At 41.1% G+C, this 20071-nt stretch overlaps 1 protein-coding gene across 2 annotated transcripts in view; it reads left to right on the forward strand.

Moving 5' to 3' along the window:
- The window catches only part of LOC146989842 (FERM domain-containing protein 5-like), a 68994-nt gene that overhangs the window by 37595 nt on the left and 11328 nt on the right, over positions 1 to 20071 (forward strand). For both annotated transcript variants that reach the window (XM_085764498.1, XM_085764506.1), the window contains exons 2-6: positions 12242 to 12346; positions 13442 to 13484; positions 13688 to 13766; positions 17365 to 17462; positions 19682 to 19805. In XM_085764498.1, coding sequence (XP_085620624.1) covers positions 12242 to 12346; positions 13442 to 13484; positions 13688 to 13766; positions 17365 to 17462; positions 19682 to 19805 — 449 coding nt within the window. The remainder of the gene's footprint in view (positions 1 to 12241; positions 12347 to 13441; positions 13485 to 13687; positions 13767 to 17364; positions 17463 to 19681; positions 19806 to 20071) is intronic.

Raw genomic sequence — 20071 nt, forward strand, 5'->3', positions numbered from 1 at the left:
ATGAGAGAGGATTTACACAACTGAGCGGTGATTGTGAACGCAGCCTCTGCATCGCTGAGTCCCACTGGGCCACTTCAAGGGCAATAAGATGGCAGCCCGCTGACAGTGAACATCTTTTTAAGAGGATCGCTGTCTTTCTTTCTTGCAGCTGAGGGGTTTTTAGGGACATGTGAGTGAACATGAAAAAGCTGTGGTGGAGGTGTATTACTTGGAATATGTAGTCAAATAATATCATACCTGATGAAAGCACATTGTTGTGTCACAGGTTGGTGAATGGATTGGTACATTTACTGAGCTCTTTGGTTTGAAGGTTGTTTTATTTGGAACATATTCACGTGATTGCACTGTGACTGTGGTTCAATGTTTCAGTAAAAACATCTTTGCTTAGAGTATTATTACATCTTAGAATATGTGGAAATATTAAAGGGATAGTTCACCCTAGAATGATATTTCGCTCATTATCTACTCACCCTCATGTGGACTAAGGGCTGGAAGAAGTTTCAGAGTCCTCCGTCCCTTCTCTGAGTTACAGGGGGTCTCAGCGTAGCAGTGCATGTCCATATAACGGTTGTAAAGGGACACCAGAGCTCTTCGTAAAAAAACACACACAAAAAAACATCCAAATACCTCCATGCTGCTCGTATGTAATGTCCGTCTTGTGCTGAAGCCCCAAATTGCATAATTGTCCCGAAAAAAATTAAATAAGTCTATATTTTAAGCTTGTTTGTAGCGAAAGCTTCTCAAAGCTCCTCTTCTGCGTGATTCGCAATCACGCAGTAACCGCACTGACGCCGGCGCAAATCACGCGAGATTTGGACGGACCAGGAAGAGGAGCTTTGAGAAGCTTTCGCTACAAACAAGCTTAAAATATAGACTTATTTAATTTTTTTCGGGACAATTATGCAATTTGGGGCTTCAGCACAAGACGGACATTACATACGAGCAGCATGGAGGTATTTGGATGTTTTTTTGTGTGTGTTTTTTTACGAAGAGCTCTGGTGTCCCTTTACAACCGTTATATGGACATGCACTGCTACACCAAGACCCCCTGTAACTCAGAGAAGGGACGGAGGACTCTGAAACTTCTTCCAGCCCTTAGTCCACATGATGGTGAGTAGATAATGAGCGAAATATCATTCTAGGGTGAACTATCCCTTTAACTTCTGCCATTCAAGTATAATTCATTACCAGATACAATGAGCAGCCGTACAAGACATAATTCATTCTGGCCCTCTCACACACATTCTCCTTACACATACGTACATATATTCTCCTCTCACATACATTTATTATCCTTACACGTATATATTCTCATTCTCGCTCACATTCATTCTCATTTCATGTTCATATTCTCACTCACATGCATACATTCTCCTTTCACATACTTCTCACACATATACATTCTTATTTTACGTACATGTATACTTCTCATATATATAGGGCGCTAGTTTGGTAGACCAGCCGCAGTCTAGGTGCAGCGCAGGTGCACCGCGCCAACGGGGTGTGTCCAGGCACACTTTGCAAGTTTTGTGCCCGGCGCAGGCCTTCCCTCCTACCGGCGCAAGTGAGAAAGGAGGAGAGAAGGCGTGGAGTGGGATTAACACAGCTGATTCAGATCTTCACCAATGAAATGAGCTCCTCTCCTCACCTTTAACTGCGCCACAGGCGATGGGCACTGCAATTTTGTCATTTTATACTTCAACATGGACAGAGGAGACAGCGACGCCAGAGGCCAAACCTCTCCCAGATGTGACGGGACAATCTATATAGATAAAAATTCATGTGTTGATTCCATTAGTTGCATTAAATAGTGTTTTTTGTGATTTTTTGTTGCATCTAAATGTGCCTGGAACTGTGGAAACCTGCCTGTGAGGTCTTGGTGACGTGTGCAAACTGCGCACCAGTCAACCAAACTACCACTGCGCCGGCTGTGCTTCGCCCTGACCAGGTTGGAGCTGGTGGGCTTTTGACGCACCCTCGGCGCGGCTTTTTGGCACGAAACTTTCACTGCACTAGTTGGAATCTGTGACACCTCCCCCTGCTGCGTCACCACACCCATCTTGGCACAGCGCGGTCTACCAAACTGACCGTGCACCGGGCTGCGCTGGTCGAAACTTGCACTGCGCCGGCTGCGCCACCTTGCGTCGCACCACAAAACTAGAGCCCATATACTTAACTCTCAACACATGCACACATTTTCACTCTCACGTACATGCATTTACACTTAAAGCAGAAGTAAGCGATATTTTTGTGTTAATATAAGTCTTAAATAGTTATATCTTCCGAGAGCAATCACTTACATAGAGTGTTTGGACCGAAACACGGGTCTCTCAGTCACTCTGCTCTGCTCTGAGCCGAGGAGAAAACTTTTCTTGTATCCTACAAGCTTTATCCAATGAGGAGAGAGAACGGCATGAAGGGCTGTGTGTGCAGCCAAGGGATGCACGTGAATGTGGTGACGTAGGGACGAGGACCAATAGATCCATGACGAGGGCGGGGACTGCTAACTCCATCGGCTGACAAGAATTAGCCAAAATGACCGGATCGCTTACTTCTGCTTTAAACACGTGCATTCTTTAATTTCACTCACATACATTCTAACTCTTACATTGATATACTATCACTTTTACATATCTACTCTCATCTTTCTTTGCTTTCACAGGCGGAAATTGCCAAAAATGCATGAAGAGGGTTAAACAGGAAGTCACTCTCAACCCAGGAAATAGGCCTACATTTGCAAGACTTGCTCAGCTTATCCTGTCATTATATTATATGCCATAGACAATGATGATATTGAAGGTTATCCTGTTTACTTTTTAGATGCAGTTTAAGTTCCAGCGAGGATGACATCAGGATTTTTTTTTGCAAAGAGAAGCCCCAATTCTTTTGTACGTGACAGGCTTATTGAAACCTTCATAATCACCTTCAAACTATAGCTCTCTTTATTCATGGGGGTAGGAAGCAAAACTAAGTGTGTGGGGGGTCCTCCTCTGGAAAATCTTTACTCCAGAAAATCTTTTTGCCATTTCTGCTCTTCAATTAAGCTCAATGCTCCAGAAAAACTTAATAAGGCCTTTAAAACTTTAAAACGGACACTCGTTAGCCGATAATTTACTAAGATTAAAATGATCTATTAAACGTCTGTGACAGGTTTATGCCGATCGGCAACCCAATCCCCTATCGGCTTAAAAAAAATTATAGCAGCGCCATCCTTACAGGTGATGAACATGAAAACACAACTTTTTTTATTTGTGTATGTATTAAACAAACTAAAGTATACAATTATATCACTGAGCTTTATGCCATGAGTGTTGGCATATTTAGTGGTATTTCAACCTGCTTCCAGCCAAGCTAAGCTAATCACAACCTTGCTCGTTACTCCTACAGTACACCTACTACCATTAATAATCTTCATCTTTAATCAGACCTCTAGAAACAAGGTCATGTTTCATAGTCAGAGCTGGAAGTAGAATATGTGAACAAATAAACCCAAAAAAACCCTCTAAAATATTTATGCATCTGTTCAAGAAGAATTTAACAGTGGAAGCCCATGGACATAAAATTGATGTTTTATCAGCATTATTATATCCACAGTGTTTCTTGAGCTATGTTGAGGTTAAAGCCAGGGACAAGTTATATAGCCTGAACAATTTAAATAAGTGCCACATTGCTATGCAACAACAGTGAATCACCGGCATGCAGCTAAAGTAATGGGTGTGCAGCTAAATAAAGATCCAATCTCATACACTTTTGGGGCATTACATGAAAAGGAGGAAGCCTTATCCATACGCAGTGGCATGACTCATTTCCATATAATTATCAGTGAGCAGGGTTTTATTCAGTTTTTTTTTTTTTTTTTGACTTGAGTATAATCAGCCCTATAAACACACACATATTACTGACTGACTGAGTGGTGGAGTTCTGCTACTGGTCAGCACCAAATTACATTACTATGTTGTGTTTCTTGTTTTTTTTGTTTTTTTTGTTTTTTTGCTTACTCCGTCTTTTATGTGTTGCCTTAGATAAGTTGTACTGAACTGGTGTTACTATTTAAAAGAGATTCCTCAGTGCAGCACAATCACTCCTTGGCTGACTTACATGTAATAGAGGTAAGGTAAAACGAAACAAATTATGTAAAAAGTTTTCCAATCAGTTCACAGATTATTGTTAAAGGAATAGTCTGTATAGTATAGAATATACACTTTGGGAATATGCTGACAGTATTCACTTCCTTCAGATAATCAGGCTGATGTCACTCTTCTTTTCAGCTCTTTTATGGAAATAGACTGGTTGAAACCCTCTTGAGATCACTGCACACATCAGCAGTTTATACTGATTTATATGCTCCTCTTACATCACTGCAGTGTTGGTTGCTGCTGTTCATTACTGTGAAGTCAAAATGTGTACATATAACACAAATAAATACTCGACATGTCTGCAGGCTTCATCATAATATACTGTCACTGCATTACGTCCCTTCTGTTGCCAGGGAAAACATGTTGAGTGTAAATTCTGTAATACTATTCAGCCGTTGACTGACAGGAGCATCCACTACGGACGTCCGCCTCTGTGCTTGTTCTCCAGAGGATTGGAGGTACACATTACCATATCATAAGATTATAGTAAGCCATTTACAGACTTCACTGCTGGCAGCCCTGGAAGCAGGAACTTTGAGGACAGTAAAAATCAGCATAAAGATCATGGAGTGGGGCGCTGAGATATGCTATCAACACTGTGGCTCAGCCCCCGAGGAGCGGGTGTTTTTTAAGACCACCATAAACCATTCTTGACGTAATCCCCCAGTACTCAGGAGCTCGCAGCTATATGTAAATACAAAACTAAAACAAATCATCGCTGAGCACCGGCGTTACCATGCAGTCACTGCTATAGGAGCAGTAACCGTTCAGGACCATTCGCCCAGTTGTTGCAATTTCCATCCTGTAGCTTAAAATGACACCATCATTTATTGATGTGGTGTTTCCCGAGCTGATATGGAACCCCTCTTAATAATTAATCTGACGCAAGGTCTGGCCGGGCGCTGCGAGAGCGGCGTGCTGCCGTCGACGTTCCACTAAGGACCACAGTGATCATTTTGGCCCCAGTCTGGGTTATTTCCAGCTCTCCGTTTATCACTTTTATTGTAGCTGTGATGAAGCGCAGCGCGTGCTTCCATAAAGCACTTACAGGCCCCTGCTTGTTTAATACATCCCTCTCCCACTGACAGGCCTGCACTAATCTCATTTACCCATGAGTCACTGTGGCTAATATCACAGCTTCCCGCTCCACACACCCTCAAACTATTATCACTCTTATCACTAACATAAAACATACATCTCATGAGAAACATATAACATACATGAACATGTGCGCACAGAATTATAGTACGCTGCGCTAGTGCCACTGCTGCACCTCATAATACTAGTATAAGCTTAGCTGTTAATTCAACTGCTACCTGCAGTTACCTTACTACAGTTGCTATGACAGGGTCTTTTGCAGGTGTTTCTACTCCCCGTCATTTGTCCTGGTGACTGAGTATCTTACCCTATCCGTTAAGGTTTTTGCCCAGAAATCCTCAGAATAAAATTCTCCTTAAAGGTTTGCAACATAGAAATGGAGAGCTTAATCTTATTGATTCCTCCTCACCTAAAAAAATCCACTACAAAACACACTGCAACAATCTCTCCAATCAATCTCCTGTCATCATACCCTTTTTTATGAGGAACATCTCAAGATACTTGAACGTTTTCAAATCAACACCTGTATCACATTCAAGATTTGGCTTCTGTGATGTCCAAAGCTGCTGCACTCCCTCTGGTCTGCTCACACGGCCTCTGACTCCTGAATTCCCGGGGCTAACGGCTCATTACAGCGGATGCTATTGCTTGACCCACCTCTATTAACATCTTCATCCATGAGGTGTGAAGATTTATCTTGTTTCCTGAATTCAGTCGTTATCTAAGGTGCAGGCAATCTCATACATGCTTCCACAAGCACAAAGCTGCATGTGGGCCTCCAGGCCGTCCATTTGTCCTGATAGGGAAGAACAATGAGATCAAATACCACCTTAATGAGTTCCCCATGAAGTGAATGGGAGCTGACAGATAACTGCAACTCAGCTCCTTTATTGTATCATTATTATTATTATTTTTCAAAGCTGCCGGCATCCACAGTGCCATAATATGGCATTGTTCAAGATGCCATTTGTTTCTAATGTGGTGGTATTGCTGCTTAAATTTGGGCAAGCTTGTATGGCAGGAATCTTTGTCATAATATGTCACAGTATAAAGCAAATTTCTTTGGCCTAAAGATCTTAAAGATTAGGTTAATCTTTTCCTTTTCAGTAAGAAGCAGCTCTTTAATCCCTACAAAATATGTATGTAAATCTGTACTCACATTTTAATGGAGTTTAATTACTCTGCAAAGTTAGTTTGGGCAGCTGATTGTGATTAGTGAAAACTACATTTTTTAAAAACTAAATATGTCAAACTGTAGGAGGCTTCACAGATCAAAACTAAACTACTTTTTGTAATGGCCATCAGCCAGCTGGCCGATGATATGTCAGACTCGTGGTTGAATAAGTGTGTCAAAAAAGCCCTTGGTTATTTAGTAACTCCCGAAGATTAAAGTGGATTTACATCTACATAGGGCAGTGACTTGTAGAGAAGCATGGAAACAGTCTAGCTTGCTCATTATTTGCATGGAATAAACAGATCTCTGTGTCATTTCAGACTAATTCCAAATGAACCCATAGGAAAACAGACAAACACTGAGATCATCAATGATTCTAATTCTTTGCAACGTGATGAGATGAGATGACACTAGGCAGCGTTTAATCCACGTTTTATTTGCTCTGAAATATGATGTAGCATGACTGATTAAAATGCAACTCAACAAATCTATTTTCAAAATCCAATTACTACTGACTGATTACTACAGTACTTTGGAGATTTCTCTCTTTTAGAAGTAACAACAACAACAACAAAAACATAACACTTGCTCACCTGATACATCAAGGTTAGTACGAGTTCAGTTCAAAGTTTTTTGTATAGTGCCAAATTGTAGCAAGTATTATGTCAAGGCACTTTAATAATACTGGAGAAAAACCCACAAGGAGAGACGAGAGAACCAAGAGGGACAAACAGCTGGATATTGTTGACACTTTGAAATAGCAATACTTAAAGTTGGTGTTATTAAAATAATAGTAGCTGTCACTATTATTATTATTATTGTTAAGATACGCCTGTGTTGTGTATGATAGGATGCTTTGTTAAAAATCAGCTCAACACACGCTGCAGTGAGTGTAAAATCCTCATAAAAGAAAAATCAATCTCACTGCAAAGCCTATTGTATATCTTCTAAACTGTATGGCCATTTATCTCAATAGCAGGTTATTTTATTTCCTGATATTTCGGCAATAAGGGAGTTTTAATACAAAGATAGCATGGATCTAATTATTCCCACCACTGCAATAAAAGCTAAGGGAGAGAAAACAATGAGAAAAGCAGCTCCCATGGTGGAATCACATGATCACAAACCACATAATAGATCTGCAGTTTATCAACTCAGAAACAATAAAATACAGCTTTAAGTGGAAAAGTATAATATTTCCGCTCTGCAGCCACCGGTGTATCGCAGCTAGGCTCTGGGTTTAAATCTCATAAGGATGTTGAAGAACACTTAACTTTAGATCGATAATGTTTCTGCCTCGGAGCCTTTGCCTTTGTGTCCCAGTGGAGCCCTGGTCAGCGCACTGAAATCCAGTGTGTCGCATCATTATGCAAAGCAAAACACATATACATTACAAGTGTTTGGCAAGCTGCCTCCACATGAGAGAGACTCTTCTGCTCTTTTCTAGCAGAGTTTAGTGGAGCCAGACGATGAGCGCAGGACAGAGGTAAAGTGCATAGCGCTTCGATCTCGTCATTATAAACTGCATCAGAGTGCAGAGTCAGGTGTATGACCAGGAACAATAGGATTACCTGCACTCATTGTAATGCACAATAGAAGACTCACAATCAGGAGCTCTTTTATTAAGTCGCACCATTTAAAATCTGTTGTAACAGCCGATTAATCAGTTGTAGAAATTGTGTGTGTTTAAGTCGTGCAGCTGCTATAAAAAGCACTGCAGCTCTTGAGTGAGATTTTTTTTGTTTGTTTTTAACAGGCTTTGTTCATGAATGGTTCTATTAATGTGTTTCATCCGTTTTCATTTATTTGCTTAAGTCTTGGACTGAGATAAATCACCCTGCCTCTCTGTTGGTGTTTCATTAGAACTAACTTGGATGTGGATCATCAGTAACTTATTTCTATCTTTCACACACACACACACACACACACACACACACACACACACACACATTTGGGCTTTTCATATACAAAACACAGTGATGCACACATAGGAGGAAACACAGAGACATCATGATTAATTGGGAAGGCTTTTTTTGGGCACCGGTATCGCTGCAGTTTACACTACAGTGCAGAGCAGATGGAGCGAGTGGGAGGTACAGGCTCTGAAAATGTTGTGGATCTAGAGGTATCACAGGTGTACCACAGACAGTTATAATGGAGCAAGAAGGATTGAGGCTCTGCGTGCGTGCGTGCGGGCGTGCGTGCGTGCGTTTCTATTTTTGCTCCTGGGCTACTCAGCAGGCCTGTCCTGGTGTGTCAGGGTATATGTCGTGACAGTGACATACAGACACACTGACAGAGGAGATAGAGGCTCGGCCCAGTGCATCCTGGGAAAGGTCTAGCCGGTGCACTGCTTGACACAAGTGGACCGGAAAGGTTGATGTTGTGTTGTGCTTCGATTGAGTTGCTGTGCTTCGAGTTGTAGCTCAAATATTTAATTAAAAACGTAAGAAACTGACTTTGTACTTTAATGAATAGCATCCCCTGAGTTAATTCACCAGTCTCCTTGATGCTTCAGTGGTGTATGTTGATGTGATATAGCCGCGTGTTTTCTCTTTAGATCCTTTGGCAGGTTCATCATAACAGACTCATGTTATATTTGTTTGAATCTACAAAGACTTGAATTTATTTTGAGTCATAATATGTTATATACTGCAGCTTGAATGAAGTGCTGGCACAAGCAGACACAGACTATGTGATTCTGTCAACAGGACTGAAACAAGGCAAACCAAATTTTAGAGACTGCAACATTGATCACAAGGTTCATGGAAAGATGGGATTACATGCTAATTTGCCAGAGGGGCATGAGTTGATATGAAGACACGTATGCTGTACTGAAAAATGCTCAAACTTGTCAGCTTGAATTTGAGAGGCAAATGTGGATTCACGAACATGATACAGAGACGAGAGGAAACTGGAGACTGGAGGGAAGTAACAGTGGAGGTTCTGGTCAATTCTGAGCTATTATACACAGACAGTACAAGGAATTAAGAAATGATCATTATTTTTATATTCTTTTATTCGTGTATTTGTAATTTTGGATAAACGGACTTGTTGGTCCTGAAACTGCAGATTAACCTTGGTTGAACCAATCCAAAGAGAGGCTGTAATTCTAATCTTAGGTCATCCTGACAATGTTGTACCACATGTCACCTGGGGGCTGTTTGTTCTGTCATTTGATCTGATGTTGAGTGAAGCAGAGGTGTGAACAGGCTTCATCATAGAGATTCTCACATTGTCTAATGTGTCTCTACAGGCGTCCTATCTGAAAATGGTTCATACATGGGCCAGTCTATCAATCCAGCCATTTCCCTGTTCTCTCTTTTTGACCACTGTGCTGTGGCATGCATTCTTTCTCTCCCTCTCCCCCTCCCTCTACTTGGTTTTGTCTTTCCCTTCTCTTTTTCTCCTTTCGTTCTCATATATCTGTGCTCGACTTTCTGACTGTGCAGTTTTGTGTCACTTACGTGAACAGAGTGTCTCTTCCAAAGGTCAGAGTGGGATATTTTATAGTGTCCTTTACCACTGAAAAAGGAAAAGCTATATCCTATATGTGCAGGGCACGTGGTACATAAACATTCTCAGCGGATGTGCAGGCACAATCTTCTATGTCGGCTCGGTGTCTCACCCTGAAAGACATTAAATTCATTCAAATGAATGATAACTTCCAACTTCTTCCAACAACAGTACGATTCAAATTTTGTCCACATACGTCTGTTCCCACTTTATTTACTGAAATGCTCATTCTCAGTGTACTGTACTGTATGTGCAGTGGAGGTTCCCACATCACACTCATAACTGCACTGTACCACAGTGTAATGTAATGTCACTAAATCCTGGTTTATATACAAATGTGGAGTCAACACGCACATCCCCAAAACTCACTGCTGGGTGCTGGACAAAACACAGGTACAAAAGATCAAGTCAGCACACCAGAAGTGCTCCCATGGGTGCAGGGCGACCGATGAAGGGCGTGTCACCTCACCTGAAACGTTGCACACATGTGTGTTAAATATCATTAAAATGCACCCATAGAAGCACTTCTTGTGTGCAGACTTTATTTTTGACAAAATTCTGGTTTCACGTGTCTCAGCCTGGGCACAGAGAATCCTTCCTCTGTCTGCAGATGAATGTGAACTCTCCTCTGGTGAAAGTGAACAGGAAGCTTTTGAACCTGCTCAGTACAGTTTCCTCTGAAGTCTGGGGCCTTAAAGGGATAGTTCAACATTTTGGCAAATTGGCCCATTGCCATAATCGTTATAGTCATAGCAGTAGGTTCATTACCTTTAATTGTAGGTGTAAGCTATTTTCAGTACGGCGGAGCGCAGCAGCTGGCTGCTCAGAGCTACACTATGGAGGCTAACGGAATTTCTTGGTTTCCCTCATTAAACTCATCAAATTCAACATCCCAAAACTCCACAGCGCTTTTGTAGACAAGTTGTGACCTGCACAACCACCACGCTATGAGATAATGACGGAACGATACGAAACGGAGCCGTTTTCGAGGTAAATTCATACAAAACCGCTGATGCGCGTTGCGTTCAGGGACAGTTTTTCAGCAAGCAGTCTCCGTATTTACCCTGTATTTACCTCGAAAACGGCTCCGTTTCGTATCGTTCCGTCATTATCTCATAGCGTGGTGGTTGTGCAGGTCACAACTTGTCTACAAAAGCGCTGTGGAGTTTTGGGATGTTGAATTTGATGAGTTTAATGAGGGAAACCAAGAAATTCCGTTAGCCTCCATAGCGTAGCTCTGAGCAGCCAGCTGCTGCGCTCCGCCGTACTGAAAATAGCTTACACCTACAATTAAAGGTAATGAACCTACTGCTATGACTATAGCGATTATGGCAATGGGCCAATTTGCCAAAATGTTGAACTATCCCTTTAATGAATTGCAGTGTCATGGTCCAGAGTTAAAACTTTGCAGACTTCTGCAGTAAAGCTCCAATTACTGACTCAAGTTTTGTTCATGGCAGCCTTGTTGCCACGCACAGTACCTTATTGTTGCAGTTAAATCTAAATCAACACGCCATTAGATATGTAGGTTTTAATGAGTCTTTTGGAGAAGATGCAGCTTGCTAGTGACAGGACAGCACGTCTGTTTCTTCTCCGCTGTCACACCTGATCTCAACCGCAGGCAGTATATTTAGATTTTGTTTCTCTTCAACTAATGTAGGGGTTTTCTCATTGAACAACAGGCAAACCTTGTATTTCCTGGTGTTTTAATGATATAAACACTATTCGGATGTTTGTGCTTCCTGGCATGTGAAAGGTGTCCTCTCCTTTCTTTATCAGCCTGCCTTTTTATTTTCCCCACACCTTGTCTCACTGCTTTTCCAGGTCTTTTTCTGCAGTAGAAAATCTCTCAAAGCTTTCACAGATGGCTGCTGCCTTGATATGAATATTTGATAGCCCTCATACATCTCCCTTGAGGGTAGTGAAATATTAAAACATTTTCTGCTGGCCATTTTTGACTTCTCAGAGGCTCCAAAAAAATTGACTTCCTGATGAGACGGGAGGAAAAACATGCTTGATGTGACAATATCAACACGTTTGTAAAATGTCTTCGCCAGCGTGGTAACATGTGATGTTGTGGGTCACTCGCTCATCATGATCGGTGTTGGCTTTGGAGCTCAGTGTTCACCCATATGCATCACTGATCTGCTGGGGGTTCATTAGCCGTGTCTGTGATTATGCAGACATTAGGGGTGGAGAGGATGAGGGCTGTGAATTGAAGTGACTATGTTCTGTCTTTTTCTACTTCTCTCTCTGGCCACTGTCCCTCAAAAGCGAGTTCATCTTATGAATTTTCTCATGTCATTTCTCTCTTCAGCGGGATGCCAAGGGACAGTACCTGTTTGACCTCATTTGCCACCATCTCAACCTGCTGGAGAAAGACTACTTTGGCATTCGATATGTTGACCCAGACAAGCAAAGGGTAAGTATTTTCTTTCTCAACTATTAAACCCAATAAAACTCCAGTGATGTGATATCAGCCTCAGTTTTCCAGTTGCAAGTGCCTCATTTTACCTGAGTGTAAATTTGTCATTCGTCCCCTTGAATTAAACATAACTTCAGAGAAACTCCTGCTCCTTTAAATGAGGTAGAATTGATTAGGCGATAATATTGTTGAAATGTTTTTTTAATAAATAAATTCCCTTGGAAAACCAGTGAAACTAACTAATACAAGAATATAAGAAGGAAGCTCTGTGGCTTATCATCTCTACACTGTGGTTTGCAGTCTGTTGATCACCAGTCAGAGCAGATTATCAGTTAAATCTCAGACTGACAGACACTATATTAAAGCTGTTAAGTATGACTGCCAGGTCTAACTGGTCTAATGAGTCTTTTTTTTTTCTTTCCGCTACATAAATATTCAGCCCATTCAGGTACTATAGGTCTGCAGGTCAATTATGCAAGCCAGCCCCTTTAATTAGAGGCCAGCCCCTTTAATTGATATGAGTATCAATCACAGAAATGAACAGCCCTTTGTGAATCTGCAGAGCTTGAGCTGTGTGTTTGTTTATCATGCACTTTTGAGCTGTGAATGGGATTACAAAGGCTTTGCAGGACTTGAAAATGTTTTACACTCTGCAGCCTCTGTGTTTCAGTAGTGAAGACAGCAGCCAGCTGAGAGACATTCTCAGGAAATGTTAATGCAGCCATGGTGAAGAAAAAAAAAAACAATACGCCAACAAAGGTAGTGAAGCATCATTGTGTGGTGCAGTGGCCCATTATCGTCAGCGTGTCATCGTCTCACTGATTAGAGCCAGTTTCGACTCATGATGTTTAGCAGTCTGACAGAAAACAGTTCTCCCCTGATTATCTTCCAAACAGCTTTCTTTCATCTCCTCTCTGCGTGGCGTTGGAGGGAGTTTAAATAAACAGAGGGAAAGAAGATGAGGGTAATTCTACTGTACCTTGAGGCTATAGATTTCAAGTCATCATGCTCAGCTGCCGAGCAATCAGACTCCTGACTGACAGTTTACTGTAGCTGCTATAGATTCCTCACATCTCTTTCTCTGCCTTTCAGCACTGGTTGGAGTTTTCAAAGTCAATTGCCAAACAAATGAAATGTAAGTATTTTTTTTGAACACACATGATAAGTGTGTGCCATTTCTCCAGTACTTTTCTCTATTTACTCACTTCTGAAATATAATATTTGACAAGAATAAAAGTGGGGAAAACACAACAAGACAACCAGCAATCAACAATCAGCAACATCTGATTCATGATAAAACATAATGCCAAACATAAAAATGTCGTCTCTCCTCTGCAGCCCAGCCTCCATTCACTATGTGTTTACGTGTCAAGTTTTACCCACCTGACCCTGCTGCCCTTAAAGAGGAAATCACCAGGTAAGATTTTAAGACGGCTCAATGGGAAGCAGGTGGGGAGGGTGGAGGGTTTAGACTGAAGTCAACATCAAACTTTGCACTTGTGATTCTAAAAGTGCCCATAGGTGTGAGTGTGAATGGTTCAACTGGCAACCTGCACAGGGTGTACCACACGTTTCCTACTGTCACCATACAGTGGTTACTGTATATGATGGATATGGATGATAAATGAAAGAATTAAAACTTTGCATGTCCCAGTTTTTCCTCACTGAAACTGAGGGTGGTGGTGACATATCTATACCTCTCCAGGTGTTTGTTTTGCATCCTTAGCTGAGTTAAATCAATCATATACTACAAGCAAACTGCACAAAAGGCAGTTGAGTTTATGAATGTTGTCAGTGTACACAGAGGCATATACTACCATGCATATACACAGAGATAACGTGGGAAACTTGACTATAAAATTGTTGAACAAAGAGTTGGACAATCAATGACACAAATAGACTTGGAAAGAAGTCAGACTTTCAGACAAGTTTTTGTTGACTGCCAAAGGCTAAAAGCAAGATCTGAGGGACGATAGATTTGTGAGGACTCTGAATTGAACGTTGCATGTAAATTTCTGTCTGAAAAGGCGCTTATATACTGATGCATGAGCCAGAGACACTTGAAATGATTGTAACTTGTAACTGTAAAACAGTGAAACAATCAAATTGTCACTTGTGTGATGCAGGTTTTGTGAAACTGGTGCCAGTATTTTCAAAAAAGCCAAACACATCAAACATGTAGTATCAACACAATGTTTTTTAAACTAAATGTCCCTCCGAACAGCTGATCATCATCATAAATCCCTGAGATATTGGTGTTTCTGTGTTATCACAGACCTTTTTTCCATTCAGCAAGTAGCAGCAACCTGTTGGTTGGTTTGTGAACTCAATGCCAGTATCAAAGAGGGGGTGATGGGTGGTGGAACAGGACATGAAAAATCAAGCCCTGCAGTAGGAGGCGGTCAGGAGCAATCACTTCAGCCACTGTCATTCTGTACGGCCATTTCAGCAACAGGTCCTAATGCGTGTGATTATTCTGAGATGGAAGTACTGTAGAGACTGGAAACACGAAAACACAAAGAACCAAGGCAGTTGGGAAAGAAAATAGCACTCTTGTCTTTTAGCATTTGTGTGCTGAGTGCAGTAAACAACAGAGGACACAAACTACTGTAGATGTTGTGTTCACTGCTGTGCACCATGTCTGCAAAGTGGGTTTTAGTGGATGCTCCCTGTTAGTTAAAGCCACTAACTGTGGTTGAACAGAGAAAATGGATAGTTAAGTGTGAGAGTATGCCACTGACATTATTAAAGCAGAAATGTAACATAGATTCCCTTTTAATAAACCTCTTACATCCAGTTTGGGACAATTACATCATACATCACTATTTTTTTTAACCACAGTCTGAAAGTGCTGATGTAGAGCAAAGCTAGATGGGAGATAAGAAATCAGTCCCCACAGTGCACTGAGACCGATTTCATTGAATCACTGGGGATATGTCTATCTTCTGCTTTTCTATTAACTTTCTTGTCTCGTAAAATCAGATCAGATGTATTTTTAAACTTTACCGTCATTATTTATTGCCTCTGCAGTTAGTTTTTATAGAACTGAAAAATGAGTAACAACACTGCAGTTTAGTGGCAATTTAAAAAAAAGTATAATTTTCCATTTGAACAGAGAAAGATTTCAGTGAAAACTTATTAAAATCCTTCATCTTCCTAGATCCTTTAATTGCTTAGTTCCTTTGATCAAGAACCGAAAAATGTTTTAAAAGTTTTATGACTGATCTTTGTGTCTTCTTTATTACTGAGTCAGAGTAACTATCTTATAAGGTAACACACACACTAGGGTATTTTAAATCTAAAATCGCCTCAGCTATCAAAAGGCACACAGTGATGCAGCTATAAAAGAAAGACCACAAGTTGAGTTTCAGAGCAGCATCCAGAGGTCCATATAGTGGGCCTGTGTGTGTGTTGTGGGGTTGAATCTTCCCTTTTTCAGTGTCATGATGCTCCTTGTTCCTACTATATTGTGTGTGGCATCTAAGACAGCTGTGTAAACTTGGGTGAGGAGTGAGCCATAGAGCTAGTGAGCACGCAGATCCGTCTAAATCGCGTCCCTCGACTGGTTGCCAGTTGCCACGCAATCCACGTTTGATTCACAGTCCAGCTCTTCTTGGTAGAGCAGAGCTCCTCCATCCTCCACCATCTGTTCTGACTGGAGGATTCACAGAAACAAACATTCACATGGATTCTTATAGTGCCGTAACAGTATTTCACAACAATCTTGTTTTTATACACATTTTGAAGGTATTTGATACGGGTACCCATGCAGTGCAGTGAGTTTTAATACAGGAAGAACACGCAAACTCTACATAAAAGGGCCTGGGGATAAAACCTAGGACCCTCCTGCTAACCACTGGACCTCATGTTAGCTGATGACTTTGCACAATTGACTAATTGGGATCCATATGCAGTTAAGGCCTTATCCTAACCCCAACTCTACTGATGTGCTCCTATGATAAATTACACTGACTGTAGACATCAGATGATATCATCATGCGATGCTCAATGTACACACTGACTCTGCTGGACAGCTTTCACAGCAATGCTAGTGCTGCTATACTATTTATTGCTTTGCTGCTCAGAGACAAGCAGAATCACAGGCGTATGAAATGAATACAGCGCAGGAACATTCTCATATGAGTAATCCCTGGATGTTGTGGACCAGGCCAGACCGGCAGACTAGCAATCATAGTTTAAATCACTGTCCGCTCTCAGAGTGATTACGTTTTAGGTGGAGTTGTCGCCTCGAGGCAGGCAGCAGCAAGTTGTGTGTCTCCAATGTTCTAAAAGATAACTTTGGTTTTTCAATCACACATTTATTCAGTTTTTCAAAATTCTAATTATAAATTAATTACAAATGGGTTTTGAAAGAGCCATAGAGTAAATGAAACTGCAGCTTGTCTGTAATAGCCACTGATAGAGCGTCTGAAAAAGGCTGGTAAACACACAGACAGCTGCATCCTAAAATATTGTGAGTTTCTAGTTTCTGTAAGGACACTGAGCCCTTCACTGACAGTATAGCCTACATGCTTGTGATTTAGTTTGTTTACCCATGCTTAACGGGTTACCATAAAGAAAATATTATAAAAGTTTTGGTACATGCACGTTTATCATTCCTAGAAAATAATAACAGCTTTGGTGGTTTTCTGACTGATCTGTCACAGCTTGAGTTTTATACTAACTAACATATAATAATAATAATGATGATGATAATATACCTTGGCTTTATCTATATAGCACCTTTTAAAACAAGAATTTACAATACAACAAACAAATATGGTGAAACCTATTCCTGTTTGTGTTAGCCACTCACAGAGTCTCTAGCACAGTTAAATAGTTCAATTCATTTTTCAGGTTTTAACTGACAAAGTGAGGAGATTCCCTCCTCTAACAATCTCTTAGCCACATTAAGCTTTTACCACCCAGCAAGTTGCCAGGGGGGGAGAACTATCAATATATTGATCCTATCTAAATAATGACCCAAATTAGTTTCTTTGTGTTCCACTCCACAGATATCTCGTCTTCCTGCAGGTTAAGAGGGATCTCTACCATGGTCGCCTCCTGTGTAAGACATCAGATGCAGCTCTTTTGGCTGCCTACATATTACAAGGTACGACAGTGTGGCCGTTAAAAGACTTTAACCAGACTGCTGTGGCATTATTGTAACACGGCTCTCAAAAGACATCCTAACATTAGGGCAGAGAAACACAAGCAGTGGAACAGTTTCCTTTCATTGGTGCATGTCAGACATTTACAGGTTATTTCTCACTAATTGTTTTGATGAGAAATTAGTTGATTTTGTTTCAGTGTTGACTGTTTTCATCCTACATGTTTGTGCTCCCACTGGGGAATCACTGCCCCAAAGACTTTAGCTACAATTACCATATTTCATAATGTTTGTGACCTCCTATAGACTCTCTGATTTCCATATGACCCTGGCTTGTTAATAAATATTTGGCAGCAGTTTAGGTGTGTGTTTGTGTGTGTGCAATTGTTTTGTGTGTGGGTGTGTGCAAATGTGCAGATGAAGCACGTTTACAGAGATGTATGAAGGCTGATAGATTGCTGTTGTTGGCCCCCGAGAATCTGTTTGTTTTTTTTCTACACTAATTGAAAATACTTATTTATAACCCTATAACCCTAACCAGCATACATTTAGACACAGTTATATATACATTTATTTTTAAATCAAGGCTTTTAATGGAAAAATAAAATCCATTATATTTTTCCTGGCAGTTTTTCCGCACAAAACTTGACTATTTTGGTCCTGTTGGTCATTTTGCTGAGAGGTGACATACGTTCAGCAGCAGTTCATCAGTCACACAACTGGCTGATCAGCTCTGCTGCAGCCTTTTGTCTTTCAGCTGCCTCCTGAATCTAAATGTTGTTGGGTGTCTCTGTGCAGCTCTACCCACAAGACAGAACATCAATATACTGGAAGACACTCCTTCGTAATGCCCGTCTGTGTCTACAGTGCAGCCATAGGGTTTATTTACACCGTTTGATAGTTTGGTTTTTTTTAAAAAAAACCCTCTGCACTAGCTTACCACATCAATATAGAGACATACAAAGGAGGAATCAACTTTCTGTCTTTGCAAATTTGAGGGTGTCTGAGCTTTCCCTTCCTGTGAGGCTTTTCTTCACCAGGTGTTTCACAATGAGACACCGACAACATGTCAGAAAATGTGAATCCACATTGTGTGTGTGTGTGTACTGTGAATATAAACTGGAGGCATCTTAGCTCCACAGTATGCAGTCTACAGCTGCGACGCTGCCTGAGCAGCACAGCACACTACAGTAGAGTATTCTCCCCTGAGAGCAGACAAGTAGCCAAACTCTCCCTGCATTTCCTCCACCATCTGTAAACTGATGTCAGTGGTTAGTAAACTAGGCTGCGACAACTGGCTACAGGGATGCAGAGAACATTGGCAGGCATGTTAGGGTTAGCAACTGAATAACCTATGGAGACATGGATAAAGATTGGCAAGGAGTTCTTTTAGGGGAAGTTTTTGTTCCACACACATTTTTGGTTTGATGACGTCTTCAGGGAGTAAATATAAAGTAGTTTTGTCACATAAAACAAGTCACACTTGGTCTTTTCAATATGCACAATGATCTTTTTTTGACTGACTTTACAATGAAAACCTTGATAGCTGCATCTTTGCTTTGTGCTCTCTGCAAAATGTGTACTCTGGGCTTTTCTCTCCCCAAAGATTAAAATGAAACATGCCCTTGGTAGTGTTGAATTGAATACAAAGATCAGATTTGATCATTTTAAACATTAGAAATCATTACAGTTTTTTCATATAACGGGTTATTGCAAACCATCTTTCCACCATCACCATTCACTCACAAACATGTCATAACACATGTGTTTTTGCATCATGTTATTTGAATGTTCATGGAATGAAGCAGGTTTCCTGCTTTGTTTCCTCCTACTGCTTCTCCCCAGCAGACAATACGTAATCCGTGCCTCCTCTCTGCATGTTACTTCAGGAGATATTATGTGGCTTTCATGCTCAGAGCAGAGCAAATATCAACAGCCCATGCACCCAGCAGCGATGCCATGTCTTTAAAATCCCTAAAATATCAGACCAAGCTGATGGAGCTTAGTAGTGGTGTTGAGTGTAGAACAGAGAAGCAGAGTAAGAAAACTATTTTTGTTTAACTTACTTAGTGTTGGTTATGATTGGTCTTCTCTTCTTCGGCCCAGAGTAATGCCTTAGGTGGAAATAAATGGGTTTGTAATAACAAATAGCTAAATAGAAGTCAAACAAATAGTCGTCCTTAACTTTTCGTGTGATGTTATTTTTCTTTTCCCATGTCCAGCTGAAATTGGTGACTACGACCCTGGGAAACACCCAGAGGGCTACAGCTCCAAGTTCCAGTTCTTCCCCAAGCACTCAGAGAAGCTGGAGCGGCGGATCGCTGAGATCCACAAGACTGAGCTGATGTAAAGTGACACCAGTCCATGTCCCTGTGTACTTCACCTTCACTTCCAGAGCAGCCATGGAGGCACACCTGACGTATAGCCCCTGTACACTCTACTCCTTTATAGAGCATTTAAAATAACCCTAACCCCAACTGGTCACACTTTGAAAACAACAATGATCCACTGCTCTGATGGTTTTAGGTCTCCACAGAACACATGGACACATATCATGGCTGCAACACTGATGCAGTTTGAAAACCGATTCTTTCTTTCCTACATGATTATGA

The sequence above is a fragment of the Trachurus japonicus genome, chromosome 3, assembly GCF_045865225.1.
Source record: "Trachurus japonicus isolate A0001 chromosome 3, Traja_1.0".
NCBI classification, from domain to species: Eukaryota; Metazoa; Chordata; class Actinopteri; order Carangiformes; family Carangidae; genus Trachurus; species Trachurus japonicus.